This window comes from Fringilla coelebs, assembly GCF_963513975.1.
Source record: "Fringilla coelebs genome assembly, chromosome: 4".
NCBI classification, from domain to species: domain Eukaryota; kingdom Metazoa; phylum Chordata; class Aves; order Passeriformes; family Fringillidae; genus Fringilla; species Fringilla coelebs.
Genome location: NC_140032.1, coordinates 57,260,035 through 57,283,538, shown reverse-complemented (window position 1 = coordinate 57,283,538; position 23,504 = coordinate 57,260,035). Strand labels below are relative to the sequence as shown.

The following is a 23,504-nucleotide window of genomic DNA, read 5'->3' as shown; positions in this document are numbered from 1 at the left end:
ACAGAACTGCCAAAGTTATGAAATAACCATGTTACTAACACACAGAATGGCAAAAACCCACAAATTACCCCCACTCCTTTCCGTAGCTTCTGAGGCAAAAATGTAAACAAGGAACAAAGCCATGTTTTCTCATCATGTTTTTCACATGCCAGTGAAGGCAGAGAACTTGAATGGAAAGTGCCCTTCCTTCCTTCCTTCCTTTTAAGACACATAGCTGAAAGTTGTTTTTCACATGTCTGCTTAAGTAAGCAGAAATATTTAAATTTTCCTTCTGGTTCCCTGAAGGACCTTACTGCATAGGGAAGTAAGTTTTTCACAAGGTTTCTTTAATTTTTTTGGTTTTTGTCATAGTAAGGATCAAAGCTTTTTACTTTAGGGAAAAGTAATTCCTGCATCTTAGCCTTATAAAAACTTCATGGAAGAGTGAATTGGATAGATGGAAAGAATGTTTATATTCTTTAGGATTATTTCACTGATTATTTTCATCTCACTAGGTCTGAGAACATGCACAGGGACAGATGATTAAAAAAAGGTGTAGCTACCTTCAGTGTGAGAAAGGGGTGTGTGACATTATATAAATATACACACTTCTGAATTAGTAATTGAAGAAATTCTGCAGTGTCACAAGTCACATGGGTATTTTATTTTTGAAACCCTCAGCCAGAGAGATTCAACCTTTTTAAAAGAGGAGTTGCTCTTGTAGCATTACATTCTTAGTAAACTTCCCTCTTATACAGAAAACAGCTTCAAAGATTTATTTTAAAATAGGAAGTTCAGTCAGTACTTGGTACATGAGTAGGATATATTGAATTGAAAACCTCCCTTAAATTTCGAAAAATCAGGAGACCCATTTGCACAATTTCAAGGTGGTCTATTTTGAAATCATTACACTGAAAATAGGGCTGTGTCACCAAAATATAGAAAGTGGCAGTTTTACTCAGACTAGGATGTTTACTGCTACTACCTCAGATGTTAAATGCAGCAAGAGATTTTAAGCTCCAAAAGATTAATTGTTCTAAAACCTGATCTGAGCCATCTCATCACAGCTGTTTAGATTCCAATACGCATGTCTAGATGCCAGTTAAAAAGATGCTGGGATTCAGTATTTAGTCATCCAGGAAGAAGTAGTTTCCACTCTTCTTCTGTTCCACATCCTTGGGAAGAGAAAAAAGGTCACCATTACTTGAAGTCTCTGGCAGACTTGAACATAACTAAAATAAAAGACACTTATCTAAACTCCTTTCTGCTTCCTTTATTACTCTTACTAGTTTCACATGCTGTTTTTCCAGCACAGCAGAACTACCCTGTCAATCTTAATTTTGTTCCATATTTTAAAATCTGGCTTTCTATCAAACAATCATAGCTCCTGTACTGCAAAGGTGCTCCTCTCTTACCTTGATGGAATTGAGTTTATTTATTCTTGGTCTGTAATTGTTGGGGTCTCTTCTAAAAGTGATTTCAAGCTGAGATAAAAACTTATTCATTCCAGCCAAGAGAGTCTGTGGACTGTTGAGACAGAAGAATATTTTAGCTATATTTTCAGAAGTTTTATATCGTATGATTACAGGCAACTTTGATCTCCATCCTGAGCCTCACTCAGGTCTGGAAATGCAAATGTAAGCTGTATTTGACATACCATGACATGCTACATTTTTAGTCAAACCCCACCTCAGATGCTGCTGAAAGATGAGAGTAGGATCTCATTGTGGTTTCCAGCTGTGACCTTTTCTTTCTTTTTATTTTGTATCTACATGTGTGTGCTGGAACACTTACATTCAAGGAAGCAAAAACCCAACACTTGCACCATAAGTAAAATCTAGCAAAGACTGTAACATAACTTTATCAATATCCATGAATGATTGTGATTTTTGAATTCCAAAGTGTGTCGGAAGGAATACCACCTAAGCCAGGGTAGCAGGGGATTGCCATGGCAGACCAGTGCGTTTACTTCATCTACCTTGTGCAAAGTACTCACTGTTCTAAAAGTCAGTTTTCTGATGAGGCTGCTCATCAAAAAGTCTCCATAGTCTACATGTAATTATTTACAGGAACAAAAGTAGACATCAAAAGGGACAGCTCTGAAAGAGTAAAGCAATGCACACTGCACACTGGCATCAAGACTTGCCCTTCACCACATCTGCATACAGGTACCATTAGTACACTGTTTTCTTCTAGTGCATCTGAAAGTTATTTTCAGAAGAGTAGTTTACAGTTGGTACTTTTTTCATTCCTTGATCTCTTCTGATTGTTATTTAGCCATCATGCAATTGCTTAAGGCTGGTCTAGTTTTTGAGTGTTTGATTATGTTCTTCAACCCTGCCCCAACTCTGGTTCAGGCAGCCTGTAGGTAAGGATCAATCCCATTTTCTGTTCCATGATTCAAAACAAAGTCAGAACCCTCAGGACAGTCCTGGAAGCAGCTTTAATTTCCACAGGCAGGGATGACAAATCTTACTTAGTAATCCCAATGAATCTCTTACCTGTTTGCCAGCGTGTTCTTGGAAGGAATGCCATCAAAAACAATCACACGATCAGCAAGATATGTAGCCATGATAAAATCATGTTCTACCACAAAAGCTGTTTTTTTAGCATGGAGAATGAAACTGAAATGAGGGAAAAGAAGAAGAGAGAGTAATGTGAACTCATTGTAATACTACTGCAAATTTCAGTTCCTTGCCCAGCACGTGCACTCACCGTTTAATGACTCTGGCAGCCATCAGACGCTGTTCAGAGTCCAGATAAGCTGAGGGCTCATCAATCAGATACACATCTGCAGGTTTACCCAGACAAAGAGCTAACGCCACACGCTGCAACTCACCACCAGACAGCGTCTGAACCTGGTGGGGCAGGGGGAAACAAGGCCATGCTTAGTTCAGGTACCGGTTGAGAGTTAAAACAATGAGGATGTCGATTCAAGCAATTAATACCTCCTGGTCAATGATGTTTTCTATCTGAAGAGGTTTCATCACATCAGTTACAAACTGGGGGTGTGTATAGGCATCTCTGATCTTCTCGTGCAGCAGCTGACGGACACTTCCCTAGCAAAAGGAAAATGTTGCCATTCAGTTTTATGCACCACAAGAAAACAAGTAATAATAATAATAATAATAATAATAATAATAATAATAATAATAATAATAATAATAATAATAATAATAATAATAATAATAATAATATCTAAATAGATACAGATACAAAATAGGCATAAAATAATTTCTATCTGTGTGTTTTGTAGCAAACACAATACTTAATAAATAAGGCTGAAATGTACCGTAGATTTAGGGCTGATTTTCTGTGGTTTGTAGCTGACATTTAGGACTGGGACTTCACCTATAAAAAGACAAAATTATTAATGTAAACAAGAAAACTTCCAGTATCCTTAAAAACAGGCTTCACCTTGGGTGTAACAACACATTACCTCCTTCATCAGGTGTAAGTCTTCCTGCAAGCATTCGGATAAATGTTGTTTTGCCAGTTCCTAAAATAAAATAAAATACAAGTTACACATTAATAATTTTCAGTAATTTAGACCTCTAACAAGACACTGATACAACAACAACTAAGACTATTTTAATAAAGAATACATTTTAAAATTAGACTGCTTTGAGAATTGCTATATTATCTTCCAGCACTAGATAGCACTAAGAGATATCTTAAAACCGCCACCTGAGTTTTTAAAACAGTGTAGATAACAAACACGACACAGTGGCACTGTTAACACTCAGTAACTTCACATTCTTCCTAGTCAGGGGGCTCATGCTGTGATATCTTCACCAGGGAACAAGCAGCTCAACCTGACTCAAACCAAAAACAATTACAAAAGTAATTGCGAAGCCCAAAGTGAAGAAGGGCTTTAGGAGCATATTCAGGGCTGGTGAAGTAGTATCCAACATAAATTGCACTTACCATTTTCCCCTAACATCACCATAATTTCAGAATCTGTGAATTCTCCAGCTACTATGGATAGTTCAAATTCTCCCATCTTTTTTTTCATTCCTGGATATTTGTACATACACATCTTTTTGACCTCTTCTTCGTTAGCTGTCTCAGCTACTTTAAATACCAGAGATGCATCTCGAAACCTTAGATTTTCTGTTGGAACATAGCCATCTAGGAAAATATTTATGCCTATGGTGGGAGGAACAAAGATCATTACAAGAGGTCTGCAACAAACTAAAACAAGATGAATTTCAATTCCTAGCTGCAAATTCCATTCTGATAATGAGAATGCTGGATTTTTAATGCTGTGATAAAAGAAACAACAAGAACTCCTCTTTTAAGCTGTGCACATTGCAAACTAAATGAAGAAGAGCCTTACTAAACTACAAAATGGCTGGAGCAGCTCTTTCTGAAAACCCACTGTTAGTGATGTGTGTGGGGTTTAAAGGAACTCCTGCTGTTGGACCCACTCTCTCAAAGCCAGTTTTTACTGAGTCTCAGTACTACAAGTGGGGTCAATTCAGTTGAACACTACCTACCTCTGCACTGTGCAACCTCTCTCCTGCCCTTTCTCTACTACTTACAGGGTCTTTTGTAAACTCCACTGTTTACAAAACACCTGCAAGTATCAAAATTATGTCCATAGCAAGTGAAAATGAAGGCTTTTGGGTTGAGTTACAAATTAAGTATCATGTAACACAGAAATTCTGCAAGAAATAAAACAGTTTTTTCATTGCTGAACTGTGACAGGATGAGGACATGTTTATATAGCAGACAACTGGCATTTTGCTGGGAACTTTTGGGAAAGTTTAAAAAGAGAAATATGGCAAGAATTACCTTCTCTTACGCTGAAAGGCATGGTAACAACACCATAAGCACTTGGCACACCATACAGGCAGCAGATAAAGTCAGAGAGATAATCTAATACACTTAGATCATGCTCTACAACAATAATGTACCTGAAAAACAAAGCCAGAGAGATGCTTTTTTACCTCAATGCAAAACATTTTTCTTTCTTTTTCTTACTCTGGTCTTTCATAACAAGAGCTATCAACACGATTTTTAGTTAATATGGTTTCTTCACTTTATACTAAAAAAGCAAAGGAATTCAAATCTCCCACAAGCATTTTTTAAACTGTCAATAAACTCATGAATGATAAATTTAAAGTCCATTTTCAACATGAATTGGCAGCTTCTTTATGTATATTAAGTGGAAGGATGTTGATTGATTTGAGTGAAAAATATTTAGCACATTTTAAGAAAATAAAAATCTTTGTGAGAAAGGGATGAAACAGCATATTCAGCTGAAAAGTAACCACCAATGTTTTCCCATCCTTATTACAAAATTTTGAAACGGGACAAGAAACTACAGGAAATAAGTTTCCAAAGTGCAAAAGAATAGAATATTACTGACTTGGAATATCTGAAACATCTGTTAGTGTACCATACTGAGGAGTGAGCCCTTCTGAGGGGATGGACTGGATGTTTCTTCCCTCTGTAAGCAGTCATGCATTATTACAGTCTGGTGAAACATCTGAAGCTTGTATTTACCTGTCAGGGTTTATGAGGGACCGAATAGTAATGGCAGCCTTCAAGCGCTGCTTGACATCCAAGTAGCTGGAAGGTTCATCAAACATGAAGCTAATCCCAAAAGGAAGAGTGAAGTCTTAGTGAATGCAAGCTTTCTACTTATTCAAACATAATATTAACATTACAGCCATTAAGTAAATGCAAATAAAAAAGAATCATTATTTATACTGAGAAAGGGAGACAAAAAATGAGAATTGTGCACACCTGCCTTTATTCTCTGTAGTGAAAGTGAGTTAAAGTGAGTTAAGTATTACTTTCCCAAAAGTTCTGACAAAGTTACCAAAAGTTACAAGAATCAGCAGTTAGGGATTCCCATGCACTCACTCTGAGTTACCTAAAATTTAACATGAACTAAAAAGTGCAAAAATACTTTAGAAGACTGGAAGAACGACATTTTCCAAAAACAGAAAACTGAACAAGGAAACCCACTTGAAATTCACACCAACCAAACAAAAAACAGCAGCCCAAGCAGAACAAAACCAACCAACCAAAAATTCATGAAAGCAAAAAAAAACCCCAAATCCTGTAACTCTTCTGATCTTGCTTTCTTGGTCCCAAGGAGTCAGGAAACAACAAAGATTAGACAGTACTTTCCTGCTTGCAAGACAGGAGAGGAGGGACTCAAGTTCTAAGAGGTGGGGAAGCAGTTGTACCTTTCTCATTCAGAGAGCTACTGGAGGTGTGCTGTCCAACAGGATACATTTAGGTGGGATTAGGGAGAGGTTATGAGGTTGAGATACTGAAATCTAACACTGGCTTCTGAAATCAGCTATTTCCACTTGGATAAATAAAAATATACAGAATCCAGAGATTACACATAAAGTAAAAGCAGCTTTCAGCTGATGAGCTGGCAAAATTTTAAAAAATAATTAAAAACCATTATTTTATAATTTTTAAAAATTCTTCAATATTTCATACAAAATATTATTGTTAAGAATAAGTGTAAATTTGAGGACCATATTCTGAGACAGATTATTAAAAGCAATGTGTAACAGAAGTAAATTTAACATACATATCAGCCTTCTGAATGCAAACAACTGCACAAGCAAATCTCTGAAGTTCTCCTCCTGAAAGGTCCTCAACATTTCTTTCTTTCAGATGTGTTAAGTCTGCAAATAAGTGATTAATTTTAGGTATGTGATAACCAACAGAACAATCCATATTTTTATTGCCTATAGAAACATGAATAAACATAGCAAACATTCTATAGAGAGGGAAAGAAAACAGAAGGAGAATTAGCTTTCACTTTATACAGCATCAGTATCATACTGCTAATACTAAGCCATAGCAAGCTTTGGCTTCTCTGCAGCATTAGTTGCATGGCTGCTTCCTATTGTGTAGAATATATTTCTATTTCTTTTTCCACCACACTGGTGAAGATTTCTGGCCCTAAAAAGAAACTATACCAGTTCAAAAAGCACTTCTTGTCAGACTTGGCTGGAGAGTTTTGATTTTCAGGAAAATCAAGTCCCTCACACCTTACAGGAGATGGGTGAAGCAGATATTTTCTAAGCAGGTTAATGAACACATTTCAAGAACAGGTTGTGTCATTAATAAATAAAGTGGGACTCAAGACCACATTCTTGGTGGCACAATGGCAGCCCCACCTTCACTACCCAGTTCTACCAAAAACAATCCCATTGTGAATTTAGCAACAACTAAATTTAGTAACAAGTAAATACAAAACACCGACAAAACATTACTAGGGCTGGACTATACAGATGTTCTTATTAATTGTATTAATCTCAGAAGTCAGTGTTACTCCCACTAAAATTAGATACATACGAGCTTTGGGGGGAGTGTGGTATATTAAGATAAAATTTTTTACATGCAGTGTAGAAAGGGGGATACTCAGATTTTGCCACATTTGTAAGCAAGCAAGAGCAGCAGATGTTAAGTGGAATTTTTACAGATTTAAAAATAAGCACTTTCTGTTTCATAGTAGAAACAGCATTAGTTTCCATTAGCTAGAATGTATAAACTAGTTTGCCACCAGAAAGTATTATTTGTGTTATTTATATTACAGCATTCCCTGGGCTTTACACTAAAGCACTTTTACTTTTTCTCTCTTTGAGTTGGTATAATTTACATGTTCGATCATATTATGATAACTTGGATTGTTTCAGTAAATATGAACTTCTCAAATGCTTTAAAATTTGACTGTACAAAATTACTTACCAAGCTGCTGACACACAACAGTTTGTGTCTTAGTTTCATCCTTCCTATCCAGAATTGATCCCACTGTTCCCTGCGTGATAAATAATAAAAAACCCCAACCAACATTAAAAATTTCAAGCAGTTCTGAATTATGCAGCTAAATAAAACCCTTAAACACACAAGAAGTACTACAGAAGAAGCTCCCAGCTTTCTGTTAACTCATGGAATGTCTCACCTTTGCAGCTTTAGGGATCTGGTCCACGTACTGAGGTTTAATGATAGCTTTAAGGTCATCTTCCAGGATCTTGGTAAAATAATTCTGTAATTCAGATCCTCGGAAGTAAGTCAAAATTTCTTGCCAGTCAGGTGGATCCTGTGACAAAATTAAAGCCTGGGTTTACTTATACCTTTAAAAACATAGTAAGGAACCCTAATTTCAAATTCCAATCAATAAGGCAAAATACAATATGCTTGTAAGAGAACACACCAAAAAAATCCACAAAAACATTCTAAAAACACAGTTTAGAGACCTTCTTTTTCCAGGCTTTACTAATCTTCAAAAAAAAATTAAATTTGCACAGCTAAGAAGCTACTGAACTGAAACAACTTCATGTGGAAAATGACAGCATGGATTAGTGTAACCACACTTATTAGCTATCTGATACAGCTAATCCAAAGGAAAAGGACTGGAATGATAAAAGCACAAACTAGCACAGAAGATGCAACAAATCTGGTAATTTTCTCTGCTTCTAGCAAACATTTCCAAGGAAACAGAAGGAAAAAAAAGAAAGGAAAAATGACAAATTGAAAATAAAAGGAACTATTCAGAGCAATTACCCAGGAAAAAGTTCCCCCTTGCACACTGTACTACTCTGAGGGGTGCTGAGTTAATTACTTTGATGATAAACAGTATGGATCAGACTGACACAGTCGTATTTCCAAACCAAGCAAATACACAGAGGAAATGCTTCATCAGTTTTAGAGCAGAAGCAACATGGAAGATTCAATTCATACCACGTGTTTCTGTGGTCATACTGATATGGCTCCTTCACAGCAAAGTCTGATTTTGGAAGCATGGTAATTCAATTAAGTACACATTCAGAAAGTCAAAAGTTTTGCTATTTCTGCAATACTACCACCTGAAACAAGAAGTCCACAAAATAATATAAACCAAACTTGAAAGAGAATAATGTAGCTGGGAAATTACTATTTCTTTGCAGCTTTATGTAGCAGCCATGAATGAACAATATATTAAAACATTACTCTTTCAGGTAAAGAAACTGCTGAAGAAAGTTTCAACACACTTGTTCTTACAAGTGCTTCTTGAAGGACAAAAGTGTGCATCAGAATTCAACTGTCCCCATGCAATCTGAAGGCAAGAAAGTAACATCTGAAATACTGATAAAGAGGAGTCCTAATAGTTATTATTTATGCCTTTTCTCTAATGCATTCAGCCCTTGTAGAATATTTTGTTCACTGGCTGCAGTTTGCCTTGGAGTAAACACAAAGGAAAATGAATTATGAATTCCCATGAATACCAGCAGATTAAATGTTAAGTCTGGCTCTCAAAAAGTCTTATTTCTAAGTAACTAGCAACATGAAGCAACTAAGGATTTTTCAAAGCTCAGTATTCAAGTGTACAGTGGGAAATACCTTTAACCACAACTTACAATAACAACACACTTTATGAGAAATCTTCCTCAAAAGAATCAAAGATAAAAATGCCAAAGAGATCCCAAGGATACACAGTAAGTGCTCACAGACACTTGAGCTGTTCAGATAAAAACAAAGGTAACTTAGAAGAAACTCCAATACTCAGGCTATGGAAATCCCTGATGGGAACAGGTCAATTATGCAGGGAGAAAAACATGACGTTTTTTAAAGACTGGTATTAAAAAAACCCCAAGCCCATAAGTGTGACTTCAAGAAACCTACCTCTGATTTTTATCTTTTGTGAGTTACAATTACAATTAGTACCCTCATCTTTCTTGAGAGATATACACAATTTGCAAGAAAGCCCTCATTAGCAATAACCTTCTACTATTGGTCCTGTGTGGAGTAGGTCACTGGCTGTCAATAGTTGAAGTGCCAACATCCCCACAAATCTATCACATTCACAGATACAAACATTCAGTCCAAAAAAATAAACAGCAATCTAAAATGCTAACTCTTTTTTATTGCTGATACATACATCATATTTTCCAAGATTTGGCTTTTGTTTTCCTGCTAAAATTTTCAAGGCAGTTGATTTTCCAATACCATTGGTTCCAACCAATCCCAGTACTTCACCTGGACGAGGGATAGGCAACCTGTACAAAACATTGGTAAGTTTGGGTTATATTTATGCCATCACACACCAACATTTAGTGGGCAAGTAAATGTTGCAACCCATTTTCAGACCTTCTGATTATTACAGCCTTTGTTAACTTGTAAATATCTAACCCAAATCATTAAAAAATTCCTTAAAAATAGAAGAGCATAAGTAATACTTAAGGGTAGTCTGTTTTTAAATAGGGACTCTGTAAAATAATCCCTAACACTAGTTTAATTCATTGTAATACTTTTTAATAAGAAAAATGTAATTAACATTCTAAAAGAAGCTACTTGGGTAAGAACCAAGAACACTTTGATGTGTGCTATGTTTACACTATCAAAAACTTGGATTTTTTTGTCTTTTTGATATTTGAAAAATAAAATACCTGTGAAGTTTGAAGGCATTGGCACAGTATCTATGTGTTGTTTCTTTCTCCAGGTTGCTAGGTAAGTTAACAATTGACAAGGCTCCAAAAGGACATTTCTGGAATTGAAATCAATTATAGATTATTAGTGCACACAATTTATTAACAAAAGCCTATGTTTTGTACTGCACCCAGCTGTGCATTTACATTTTTAAATGGACTGCTACTAAATTTCCTTTACATGGCCAACCTGCCAAGGAAGTTCTGTACCACATTTTTCAAATTAATAGTCTGCAATTTAGACTGTCAGTCTACAATAGGAATAAGGCACACTGCATATATTCTCCACTTTTCACAAAAAACATCTTTCTGCTGCTAATTGTCTACAGACACAAACAAAAAACCCAAACAAAGCCAAACAAAAACAAACAAAGAAAAACCCACACCTTACAATCCAACCAGTTCAGTCAAGTGACACAGTTCTTCACTTTCTATGAACAGTAACTTAACTTGGTCTGATTAATCCAGGAAAGAAAACTGCTTTTTGAAGTTACAGTATGCATTGCTAAATATAATAGCAAAAGAAGGAAAACTTAGCGCTTTAAATAAAGCAGTTTAATTTTTACCTTGATGCAAATACCACAGCCAATACAAAGTGTTTCTGAAATCCATGCTATTTTGCTCTGTGATGTGACTTCTATGCAAAGTTTTCCTGGTGAAAAGAATTAAGATAAGATCAGCAAAGTTTCTGGCGAATCAGAATTCCTGTCTACTAAATTCCACAGAGGAACTTGTAACTGATTAATGTTCACTGAAGCTTCAGATTATCCAAAGACGACACTTTTTATGAAAGGTGCCATTATTACTAAGAATTGTTTATGCTTTTTGTGATATTTCTAAAGGCTTTATGAAAAAAAAAGGCTTGAATGATACACAAAAATCTATCAGTTAAAAAAAGCTCATTCTTTGGAGTAGAACTGATTTAAAAGGTCTCTAATTGCTTCAATACTTTGTCACATTGTATCTCTTACCCATTCGAACCACAGGACAACTCTTCTTGCATTCCTGACGACATTTCTTTGGCTTACATTTGTCATGGTTGACTATAGCAATTCTTGTTAATTTGTCGGCCATAATGCACAATTTAGGGTTAAACACATACACCAATCATAAGAAGGAGTAGTGGGAGTCTTCCAGACCTTAAAGGAAAAAAAGAAAAAAACAAAAGAAAAAAACACTGTAAGAGACCAGGTCACTGACAGCACAGAGAACAGACTCTAACCTAATTTATTGCTAGTGGTGTGCAGAGATGAAAAATGCAAAATTATTTTATTTCTTTTCTTCCTTTAAGCAACATGCCAAACAGCAAAATTAGAGACACAAATAACAAGGGTACTGATGTGTAGATAACTGCACAAATTTTTAACATCATCTTTCCATCCCATTACTATGTTTACAGTGTAAAAATAAAATTGTGATTTATCTGAAAATGGATTTGTTTCCAAAAAAACACGATGTAGTAAAAACATAAGAATCTATACAACTCCAAATTTTAGTTTTACAAATTGCTTGGTATGAAGCATCCTTGTTCACATTGACAAATTGTGACTACAAATATTACTCCAAGAATATGATTGAATATACATTTACAAACTGTATGCCAATATTCTGTATTAAAGGATTAAGACAGTGTAAAATGTAAACCAGTTTTCAAAGTGAAAATTTGTAAATGAGTATAAAAAGTAAACCAGGCAATGTGAGTAGACAGTCATGATGATGCTTGATTCTTTAATCTTGAGTTTCATTAGCATTTGAATAACTACAGTTACCTTCTGCATTTCCTAATATGGTATCAATGCCTATAACAGATTCAAATAAAAATAAGTAAAATTCTTTATAAAGAACATAGAAAGGCTCAGCAAAGGGATCTGGCCAAGCTGGATCATGAGGATCAGTAAGGCCAAGCGCTGGGTCCTGCCCTTGGGACATAACCACCCCAGGCAGTGCCACAGGCTGAGGAAGAGTGTAAGGAAAATTGCCTGGTGGAATAGGACCTGGGTGTGGCTGGTGACAGTGACTGAACATGCAGCAGTGCCCAGGTGGCCAAGAAGGCTGATCCTGGCCTGGATCAGCAACAGTGTGGCCAGCAGGACCAGGGCAGGGATTGTCCCCCTGCACTTGCGGGGGGTGCACCTTGAGTGCTGTGTCCTGTTCTGGGCCCCTCACCAAAGAAAGTCACTGAGGGGCTGGAGTGAGCCCAGGAAGAGCAGTGGAGCTGGGGAAGGGTCTGGAACACCAGTCTGAGGAACAGCTGGGGGAGCTGTGGATGTTCAGTCCAGAAAGGGAGGCTCAAGAGAGCCCTTCTCACTCTCTACTACTGTCTGAAAGGAGGGTATTGACAGGAGTGGGTTGGGCTCTTCTTCAAAATAACACAAGACAGGACAAGAAGAAATAGCCTCAGATACCACCAGGGGAGGTTTAGATTGCATGTCAGGAAAACTATCTTCCCTGAAAGGTGGACAAGCATTGCAACAGGCAGCTCAGGGAAGAGTCACCATCCCTGGGTTAATGGTTGGACTCAATAATCTTGGAGGTCTTTTCCAACCTAAAAAACTCTACAATTCCGTGGAGTACAAGATGATTAAATATTCCTGAAATCACAAATAGATGCATGCAGAGAAGGGAAATTATGACTTGTATTCCTCTCTATAAGCCCCTCTTTGCTCTTTGTAATGTACATTGACAAGTACTGGATTGTAAAGGGACTTTGTACAGTTGCAGCAAATGGAGGGAAGGTCAGAGAATTTTAAATTTAAGTCTTGATAGACAAAAAAGCGTGTTTAAAAGCATATTTCTATTTCCTTTACTATATTCGCTCATAATAATGAAAATAACAATAATAATGATTTTTACCTTCCTATGAACAAGACACACCTAAGGACAACTCCCTCCAGCTCCAGAACAACAAAGACAACTGACTTATGAGGCCCTTGAAAGATTTTAAGATATTGCAGATGACTTTTTTTTTTTGTAAAAATAAATGCCATAAAGTACAAAGCATTTCCATCTCACTAAATAAAGGGATGGCAGCCCTACAGATGATGCATGTTCAAAATAATTTCAATGCAGTATCTGTAGTTCAATGATATAACTGGGAAGGAGTCTGGAAATACTTCAGGTTTCCATACAATGCAAAGGTGCAGCTGCATCCAAAGGATTCCAACATTTCTAATTAAGGGAGGGTTTTTTTGGATGTCCAGCTCATCTTTGCTTCACCAAACCAAAGCATCCTGCAGTGATTTACAGACTATACGTACTACATAAGGCTACTGGATGAAGAAGATGACTTGCAGACTCATGAAGGAAGCAAGAATAAAATGGGTGTATGGCACATTCATCATGTTAAATTCTACCTTTCTATAAACTTCAGCTGGAAGGAATCCTCCAGCTACTGCTGCAATATCTGGAAGATGGACATCCAACAGCAAAGGTCAGAAAAGCTGATGTTATTGTATCCTTAAATCCATTACTAACATAGGCACCAATATTTTAAGTGGCTCCTTTAAAAAGTGGTAGTCTTATTCCTTTATTCAGTTTCCAAAGTATTTGTAAACTAATGTCAAAAGATATTCTTCATCACCTACAAATGAAGGTAACTATTACTCACAGTGCTAACCATACTGTGCCAGTTTCTATTTACGTTTCTTTTTTTTCCCTTTACTATTTTAAATTTCCTAAGCCAGAAAGTCCTATTAACACAGCTGATGTTTTCAAATAAATGACTGAATATAAGAAAAAAAATTAAAAGTGATTCAACAGTTCTGTGTTGTCAGACCAGACTGACAAATTAGGGCTGAACATTGAAATTGCTTCTGTAGACCAGGCAAACAGGCATGGAATAATGAGTCTGCACTTCTCACTTTAATACATCAGGAAACAACAAACTGAAAGCCTTATTTTTGAAGACTATAAAGGTGCTTTAGTCAGGGTAATTTTCTTGGGGACAGATACTGGATGTTGTCACTACTTAAATAAAGATACATTCTTTGGGAAGACATCCCAGTGCCTTTCACTAAAATTCTGCAGTTTACAAAGAGTATTTGGGGGCAAATCATTCCCTCTCTGTTTTCCCAAGGGAAGTGCCTAACATGGGTCAGCCTTTTCTCCCAGGCCTGAGCAGACAGGGCACTGTGGATCTTCCACCTGAACTGTAGGCAGCAGTGAACCAGTTCTGTGGGTTGCCCCAGAACCAAACCTGCTGAGGCTCAGCAGGCCGCCCTCCCCAGCCCCCCAAACCCTGCTCGAAGTTCAGCCTGGACATCTCCCCTCAGCCACCCACCTTCCAGCTGGGGTTTAGCCTGCAGCTCCACAGCAGGAGAGCGGGACGGGGCAAACACGGCTTGAAACAAGCAATTCTTGCCAAGTTCCTCAGCAAGCTTTCCACAGTCTTGGCGGGATAATCAGACTCACTCACTGCTGAACCAGACTGTGGTTGGTAAGCAATAAAGCAGCCCAAGTGTGGGTATTTTTCTAATTCTAACTTACTTGGGAAAATGCCCATGTAAGTTCCATTCTAACTTACAGGAAAATGCCCAATCTGTGGTGAATAGTTTTGAAGGGGTCAATGAATTAAGTATGTACACTAAGCATTTATTAGAGTACATAGTGGGGGGAATAAAAGTAATGAAGCAGCAGGAAGATACACACTCCTCCCACTCTGCTCCCATCTATGTGACAGCAGTGTCAGTTTATCCAAAACTCTGTAGTGGTCTTAACCATTTTCAGAAAAAAAAAAAAAAAAAGTGACTCCCAGAACTTCTGTAATATTTCCAGGACTGTTCTGATATCTACAATGACAACTGTCCACAAAAGAAAATAATAACATCTACTTAGAACTCAGAAACAAATAAACAAACTGTCCAAAACCAGACTGAACTCAAATTACATATTTACATTCAGTTAGCTGAGTGGCATTTAAATTAACATATGGAATAGGATGGTTTGACTCCAAGGAACAGATGTAGAACTCTCAGGAGACTGAACACAGATCAGCAATGTTACAGTACAGCATACCAGTAACCAAGCAGGGCAGTCAGCACTTTAGGGGCAGGAGAAACTGGTACTCAGAAGCATTTGACTTCATGACTGTGCTTCTCCTTTCCATATCAAGAAGAACAGAATAAAAAATTGAGTATGAAAATACTAACTTCTACTAACTACTAGGGTAAAGACCTGTTTTGAGTTATTGAATGATGATGGCGTGGCAGCAGAAAATCTTCCCAGAATGGACTGACAACAAAGGTGAAGAAAGGAGAGAATGACTAAAAACTGCTAGCTAGAGAAAAAAGAAAATGTTGTAAAAACCCTGTTAGTATCATCCATTAAAGCCACAAGCTGCCCATTATGATCAACTATGTAATTAAATACAAAAAATAAAACATGTCTAAAAATAAGACACAAAACATGTTATCACAAGCATTCTAAACCAGCATTCTTAGGCTGTCTGACACAGCTGCTGCCCACCCTGACACACCAGATTACAAAAAAAAAAAAAAGTTGCCCACGTGCAGACCTCACTATCTGTCACAGAAGGCAAAAGCAATGTACAATCTGTAGAACATGTGCCATGTGCTTGCATTAACAATATTTATTTCTTTCTCATGCATTAGAGAAAAATTATAATTTACTAAGTCAAGGCAATTATGACTGAGAAGAATTTTTAATTGCACTGAATTATTCAGGCCTAAACAAAGAAAAATTTAAACATTAAAAGTAAATGAAGACTGAAACAGAACCAGAGACCATTCAACGAAAGATGTGAAGGCAAGGCCTGGGTTCAGAATTGTGCCATGCTTTGGTTACTTTGCACAAAACCAGTGAACACTTTATAAAATTACACTGCATCAGACCTCAGAGAGAAATGCTGTGGAAAGAAGTGAGGATGCATTTCCAGCTGCCATTGAAAACAAGCTCAAGAATTGCCTCTCAATTCCACTGCCAATGGACTACATACAGTCACACCATAACAAGAACAATAAAGCCAAGAACTAGAATACCCAAAGAAAATTGAAATTAAAGGTAAAACAGATTTTCAAATTGCACAGATGGGAGTTTGGTGGGAGATCACTATATCTGTAAGTATCAAAGCAGAAACAACAGTGATACAAGAACTAGTCTATGCTTAAGGTTTTCACATTTCTTTTAGAAACTGAGGCAATGTAAAAAAAAAAAGAAGTTTAGACATGCCCCAGATTTCCCTACTGTATTAAATTATTACATTACTCATAAGACACGACATGAATAAGAAAACATGAAAGCATATGGTCAAGTATACTGACGCTGCAGAACGAGTGGGTGTGTTTAGCTTGTACTGAGCAGTGTTAATTATCACTCAATCTTTAACGTTTCCCCTTAACATGAAGTGAAATGCATGAGAACGAACCATAAATTAGTAATCTAATGAAACTAATGAAAGTATTTCATGACCACTGGTTTAGGACTGCAGTTTATGGAAGGAACCACACCAGGGAAATTTTAATTAGGACGTGAAAACTGTCACAGGAACTTGCAGGTGAAGTATCCAAGTGCATTCCAGGCAGGAAACACCACCACAGTCCTTGAGAAAAGCCCTGCCGACTTCTTGTTTTTACACATACCTCGCAGAAAACAGCTTTACCCCGCTATCTTATCGCACCTGCAGGAAGGCTTGATCTCCTCACCGCCCCACAAGCGCCCACGTGGATATCACCTTCCCTCAAAAAAAGGCAAAATAGGGCCTTCCTCCCCAGCCCGAGAAGGAAGTTCCCAGTTTTCATAGGAGCAAAATGCCGGCGTTCCCTTTCCCAGAGCCAGACCACAGCCGCCAGACTAGCATCCCGCGCTGCATCCACAGGGAAGCCATACCCGCGGCCGGGAGCAGCAGCAGGGCCGGCGATCTCTGACCCCGGCTGCCACAAAACCCGAGGCGTCGGGGATGACGTACCGCGTGTGCAGGCAGTGCCGGCCCGGGCCGTGCCCACGCCGGCAGCGAGCCCCGATCCCCGGGAGCCTCCGGCCCTGAGGCCCGGGCAGGGCGCGGTCGAGCCGACCCTTTTCCCACGGTGCTACGGGCGAGGCCGCCGCCCAGGCCGAGCACGGCGGCGGCGGCCGGGCCGGCAGCACACCATGAGGAGCGGGGCCCCTTCCCTACCGCCTCGATTCCCGTGCGGGAAGGTGGGGATTCCCCCCCGGGGTTACTTACCGGGAGCTGTGAGGGGGGGATGCGGCGGGGCCGGGGGCAGGAGGGGTGGGAGCGCGCGCGGCGCCCTCGCGCCGCGGCGGGGAAACGGCGTCCGGTGATCCCGCGCGCGGGCCCGCGCGCGCAACGTGCTCGCGCCACCGCCGCCACCCGGCCAAGATGGCCGTCGGGCCCGCGGGGCGGGGCCTGGCGCGCGCCACGGAGGGGCGGGGAAGGAAGGGAAGGAAGGAAGGGCGGCCCTCGCCAGAGACAGCACGGGAGGGAAGGGCGGCCCTTCTCACCATGGAGACCTGGAGCGCGGCCGTGCGGGAGTGCAGCCTCCCGGGGCGGGTTGGGGCGCCCGAGCTCCCAGAGCCCGCCCTGCGAGCGGCGGCCCCGCTCCGAGGGGAGCTCCCGGGTCTCCACGGCGCGTTCCCGGAACAGAAAGGTCTCGCTGGCCTGTGCCTCTGCTGGGTAGGTGGTGACGGGCAGTAGCAACAGTGAGTTGCTTCTCTTCTCAAGGAAAGGTGTTCCATACCCTTTCACGACCGTGGTTTCGGCATTTGGAACCGAGCTCCAATATCGGATACGCGATTGGATTGATTGATACGACGCGAAAGGTACCAAGGTATAATGGTCTTGCTAGCCTTTACCTGTCCTGGGCAGCGTGTCTTCTGCACCTGGAACACTGGGGCTACGTGCTTTCATTCCCATCGGGAAGAACTGTCATTCGCTTTCGGGAGTCCATCACCTCTCCAAGGATACCACCCCCAATAGTGATCATGCCCACAGATTGCTCCCACACAAGGGACGCCACGACACTCAGGTCTTGCCGGCCTTTACCTGCCCTGGGCAGCACGTCATCTGCATCTGAAACACTGGGACTATGCGCTTTCCTTCCCGTGGGGATGCATTTCCAGGAGCCACCTCGGGAACTCCGGTTCCATGCCCAGCACCGAGCACGTCCCAGGCTCGTTCCCACTCCGGAGGAGCCGGGACGCGGTGCTCCCGCCGGCCCCGCCCCGCCCATGGCGTCGTGTGAGGGGCGGCCCCGGCGCCTGAGGGGGAGCGGGCGGGGCGGCGCGCGCGCATCTGCGGCGCCTCCGCTGCGGCGGCGGCAGCAGCGGCTGTGGCTGCTCCCGGCGGGATCAGGTGGGAAAGGTGGGAGCTGCGGCTCTACCGGCACCGTGCGGGGAGGAGAAGGAGGAAGGTCCAGCCCGGGCAGAAGCTGGGCTGGGTGAGGCGGCGTGTTTGCACCGGGTGTGGGGGCTGCCCAGCCGGGTGCCTCCCGCCGTGCCTGCGGGGCTCTCGCGTCGCCCCCGCGGCCGGAGAGCGGAGCCGGGCTGGGGATCCGGCGGGGCCCGTGCCGTGAGTAGGTGCTGCTGCTTCATTTCCGATACTAAAGCGGTTTGTAGGCCTGGGGGGCACGGCCTCAATATAGTGTTGTAAACCTGGTTAATTTTCATTATGTTTATTCCTAATTGTTACAATTATAACTAATAAAATTAATATTGATTGAAAGCCCTACAAACAAATCGTGGGGGGATGGTTACCGGTTTGTTTTTCAAAGCGGCTTCATCCTCTGGTTGCTCTTGGTTTTCACGACAGCTTCCACCTAATATTTACACTTTACACTCCTTGCAAAGATGTGCTCGCCTCCTTTAAGGAACAGCTTGTAGCCTTACTAAGTAACTTTGGAAAGTCTGGGCTTTCACAAAAACATATTTTTTAAAAAAAAAAAATTTTAGATTGATGAGAAATACTGCTAATATAATTCTTGTAATTATCTTTACTTTTAATGAAATTATTTTTGACAATAAAAGTCTGGTAATTTTTACTAATAGGCTTAAAGCTATGCACTGGAGGCAGGGTAAAAATACTAAGTTTATTAAAGTTGGATTGAGAGAATAATCTGAGAGATCAAATGTACAGGTGAGCTAGTTAAAATAGGGTGCTGCTGAACACTATCATTATTAAATATTAATTAAGCATTAGTAATTTTAATATCTAATGTTTAATCTTTCATCTATTTAAAAAATAGAAAGCATAGTGAGAGGCTGGTTTTCAGATATATCTTGAGATTTTTAAAGGCCTTAGAAGAGCAAGGGTCCAGCCAAAGAAAATGAGAGCAGGGGTAAGAGCTTGTAAATGAGTAGTAAAATGAGTAGGGCAGTTAAGAAAATCAGGGAATATTAGATATGAAATTCTCTTCTGTTAAGAACAAGAAAAACAGTCTTATGGATGTTGTAAAAATGCTGAAGTAGTCAGTGCAACCTTTGTTCAGTCTTCCTGGAATGGCTGTAGTCAGATATTTGCTAAAACTGAATAAAATTATATGATTGGAATGCAATCAGTGTATTACTTCTTAAAAGAATGAAAAAGGCCAGGTGATCTCTGATCTCTTGAATGATTCTGGGGAGGTGGTTTGGGAAGGGAATTTGTCAGTAAGTAGAGGACAATTAAAATCAGTGTGTACACAGGAAATATTCTAGTGTGGCTTGTTGAGAGCAATCTGGATTAAACTTTTTTTTTTTTTACAGTAGCCAATGCACTTAATAAGGGGGAATATGAGGAGTCTGAGTTTTATAGGATTTCTGCCATTGTTCAAGCTACTGAAGTGTGCTCTGAAAAGAATTCTTTTTAAAGATTTTTTTAAGAGCTTTTGAATCTGACTTGTAAATGACTCACTTTTAAACAGTGGTGTCATGAAACATGCTCCTGGAGAGTTCAGTTTTGAGTGTATTTTCACTGTTCCCTGGAATGTGGAATACAAAGTTGAAAGGATTGCAAGCACTGTACAGCTAAGGGGTGGAATTAAAAGCCACCTTGAGAAGCTTGGTGGCAGGTTGGAAATCAGTGTAACTAAGCTCAGTTCACAGGAATAAAAAAATCAAAGGCCTGATTAATAGAAGAGTGTCAATGAACAGCAAACAGTATCCCAAAAAATACTGGGCACTTATACTGCATTTGAGCACTATAATGCATAGTTAAACCCATATTAACTGAGAATTATGTTGTTTCGACTACCCAGGTGTTGCTTTGTCACATTTACAAGTAATGGGTAAATATAAAGACAAGGGAAGTGATTACTCTGATGATAAAGAGCCTTAGCTAAAATGGTCTGGTTAGTTTTTAAAACAACAGTCCTGGATAGCTAGATTCTGCAAGAATATTAGGTTTATTAAATTTTATGAGGGGAACTTGAAAGGCATAGACATTCTAGAAAAGAGGAAACTAAGATAAAATTTGATGAGTGCCTTCACATTAATAGAAGGGTTGCTGTGTAAAGGCCAGTGATTAACAAATCTTTGAGTTCTCTGTAGTTCAAGAGACGCTTGTTTTTAGGTGGTGATATTTGATTTGGATGCTAAAGGAAAATCTTTAGCTTTTAGGTGGATGAAACCTGAAGCTGGGTGTCCACAGATCTCTTGCTGGAGAAGTAAATGTCTGGACAGATATCTCTCAGGCACAGTCAGGTCTCTCAAGGGCCCTTACAGGTGTGTATTTAAATAGTTCTGTGCATACAACGTGGTGGAATTGAAAGTTTTAATAGGGGAAAACTGGTTTGGAATCTGCAAGTTTCCTTGAGCCTGGATTTTTATGGAGCTTTAGTAGGGAAGGCCCATGATGAATCCTTCAGTATCTTCTCTTGGATGTGTTGTGTGCTTACAGAAGGGTTTGCTTCCAGGTGTGCAGCTTTTAAAGGTGTCTTCTGCTGGTACCCTGAGAACAACCTGGCTGGTTTGGTTGGGGAAGGCAGACCAACCATTCCAGAAGGAAGTCCAACCATTTAAATCCATTTCACTCTCTTCATAAACTGTGCTTGCTAAAACATCTTCAATTGGCTGTTACAGGGCTGGAATGTTTTCTGGAAAAGAGAGAACTTTGGTGAGAAAGATGAGAGATTGAGGGATAAAGAGTTCAAGGAGGGGGGGGAAAGCTGCTGCTTTGTCTTGAGCAAAGGATGTGCAAACCACAGAGGGGAAAATGGCAAAATGAAAGTGTGGCATTGATCACGTTGTGAAGACATTAATATATTCATGCTGTTAATAAGGACACAGCACATGCCAAGGAGAAGGCCTTCTAAAAAAATTACCTGTTTTTACACAGCCTAAAAAAACAAAGAAAAATTTTATTAGGTGGCTTAAATTCCTTTTAGAGCTAAGTATTTATGTCTCATTTAAAATGAGGTACTTTTACTTCTGCTAGTAAAATGTCCAGAAGTGTTACTTGAGTGACCTGGCCTGTTGCTACATTATTTTTCCTTAGTACTTCTATCAGCTTTCAGGTTTTAAAGTTCTGAGTATTGGAGAGCTACATTCTATCCAGAATGTATTGTTCTTGAGCAGAACTTGCCTCATGGAAATCTGACTCATTTAGTTCAGCCATTGAAAATTTTCAGTCTTTCTCATCAATAGTACGTAATCTGTGGCTGATTTATTTGCTAGCAGTGGTTTGGAGCTGAAATTTGGGGTTTGAGAATCCTTTCCTGTTAGTTAAAAAGAAATAAGCTTAGTTTAAAACTGTAGGGAACTGGAATGGTGTTTATTGCTGTGTATTTCAGACCCCGAAAATGTAATGCCTCCAACTTTTGAGAACCAGTGCAATACAAGTCTTGCATTATTAAGCTGTTTAGAATTTTGCTCTGTGTGCTGAAGCTTATAAGGAAGCTCAACATCATTATCTTAATGTGTTCTGCATACTTTGAAAATTCCAGTAATTTTTTTCTAAAAGCCTATATAATCAAGTTTGTGATGTAATCTGATTGCTCAATGTAATTTCTGTGATTTACCTTGTTTTGATGGGATGTTTGCATAGTCTTTGTGTCTTACGGGTAGGATTTGGTGTTGTTAATTCATTTTCTCTCTAAGTCAAAAGAGTGCCAAGTCTTGCTGGTGATAATATTCAAAATATGTTTTCTATGATGTTTTTGACATGTGATCACTTGAATTACAAGTGAACAATTTAGCTTTACTTTGTGAGGTTGAAATTTCTACGTATATTTTTAGAGGTTGGAAGAGAAGTATTTTTGGTGTCTATGTAAATCTGAGAATTAAAATGAATGCAACTCAACCTCTCTTAGTTCACTGTCACAAAAGTAAAAAAAAATTGTTCAGAGTTTGGATTAGTAGGTCATTTGAGCGTTAAAATTCAGAAGTCCAGGATAATGGTCTCCTCAGTGCTTAATAAACATAGTTTGAATTTTGGTGCAGCATGGGGGGTCGACTAGTTGATTTTGAAGGTCCCTTCTACCACTCCAAACCATTTTGTTAAAAATGTTTGTTTTTCGTGTAGCTGTGAACTTAATGTTTTTAAATTTTTTTTCCAAGTTTTTTTTAATTTAGATGGCATTAGAATTAATGTCTGTGAATATATATATGACATCTGTAGGATTAGCTGTGTAGTGTCCAACGTCTCTTCTGAGAGGATGGTGTTTGAACAAGGATTTTGTCTGAAGCCTTTTGTGACACTCGCTGTTGACAGTATTTAGGTTTATCTACACTTGCAATTATTTCCTCAGATTTTGTTTATGGTAGTTAGGACTACAGTCTTGTATATGAGAAAGCAGGTAAAATATCTGTGTCACGCCTATGTTTGCAAAATTAAAAGGAAATACTCAAGGGCCAATAGAAAGTGTTTGGTGCGCTAGAGAATTCAGATTTCCTGTGGGACTTTTTAGCTGCAGATTCACTGATACATAGACGATGTTGTCTCTGCCTGGTGTCAGTTCTGTATGGGTAAGGTGTGGATCTTGTGGGTCCCAGCCTAACTCAGTCCCTTACTTGCTATCTGAGAGGCACTGGAAGACTTTCTGAGATTAGCAGAGCATGATGTGATGTCATGCATGTAAGCAAAGGATGGGAGGTCAGCTCTAATTCTCTGACTCTTTAGTGCTCTATGTTTAATTTTAAGCTTTAATGTAG

General features: G+C 39.5%; 2 protein-coding genes across 7 annotated transcripts in view; one reads left to right on the top strand and one right to left on the bottom strand.

The window, feature by feature from the left end:
- Window positions 1-621: 621 nt before the first annotated feature.
- ABCE1 (ATP binding cassette subfamily E member 1) lies at window positions 622-18,560 on the bottom strand. Of its 2 annotated transcripts, none has more exons than XM_084204250.1 (18): window positions 18,424-18,560; window positions 11,396-11,563; window positions 10,991-11,076; window positions 10,386-10,483; window positions 9,878-9,995; window positions 7,922-8,059; window positions 7,708-7,777; window positions 6,542-6,638; window positions 5,491-5,580; window positions 4,777-4,898; window positions 3,907-4,128; window positions 3,419-3,478; window positions 3,272-3,330; window positions 2,928-3,038; window positions 2,695-2,837; window positions 2,481-2,603; window positions 1,395-1,506; window positions 622-1,154 (listed from the first exon to the last, which is right to left on the bottom strand). In XM_084204250.1, exons 2-18 carry the CDS (start codon window positions 11,496-11,498, stop codon window positions 1,107-1,109), a joined length of 1,800 nt encoding a protein of 599 aa, XP_084060376.1. In that variant the 5' UTR covers window positions 11,499-11,563; window positions 18,424-18,560; the 3' UTR covers window positions 622-1,106. The 2 variants fall into 2 exon arrangements, with proteins under 2 accessions (XP_084060376.1, XP_084060375.1); XM_084204249.1 differs by lacking the exon at window positions 18,424-18,560 and adding an exon at window positions 17,605-17,774.
- Window positions 18,561-18,638: 78 nt separating this feature from the next.
- The window catches only part of ANAPC10 (anaphase promoting complex subunit 10), a 31,677-nt gene continuing 26,811 nt past the window's right edge, over window positions 18,639-23,504 (top strand). The window contains exon 1 of one of the 5 annotated variants that reach the window (XM_084204480.1): window positions 18,639-18,741. The gene's annotated coding sequence lies outside the window, so the exon portion shown is untranslated. Of the gene's footprint in view, window positions 18,742-18,766; window positions 18,957-20,971; window positions 21,078-23,504 lie in introns of those variants that run through there. The other 4 variants (XM_084204482.1, XM_084204484.1, XM_084204481.1 and 1 more) reach the window with 4 other exon arrangements.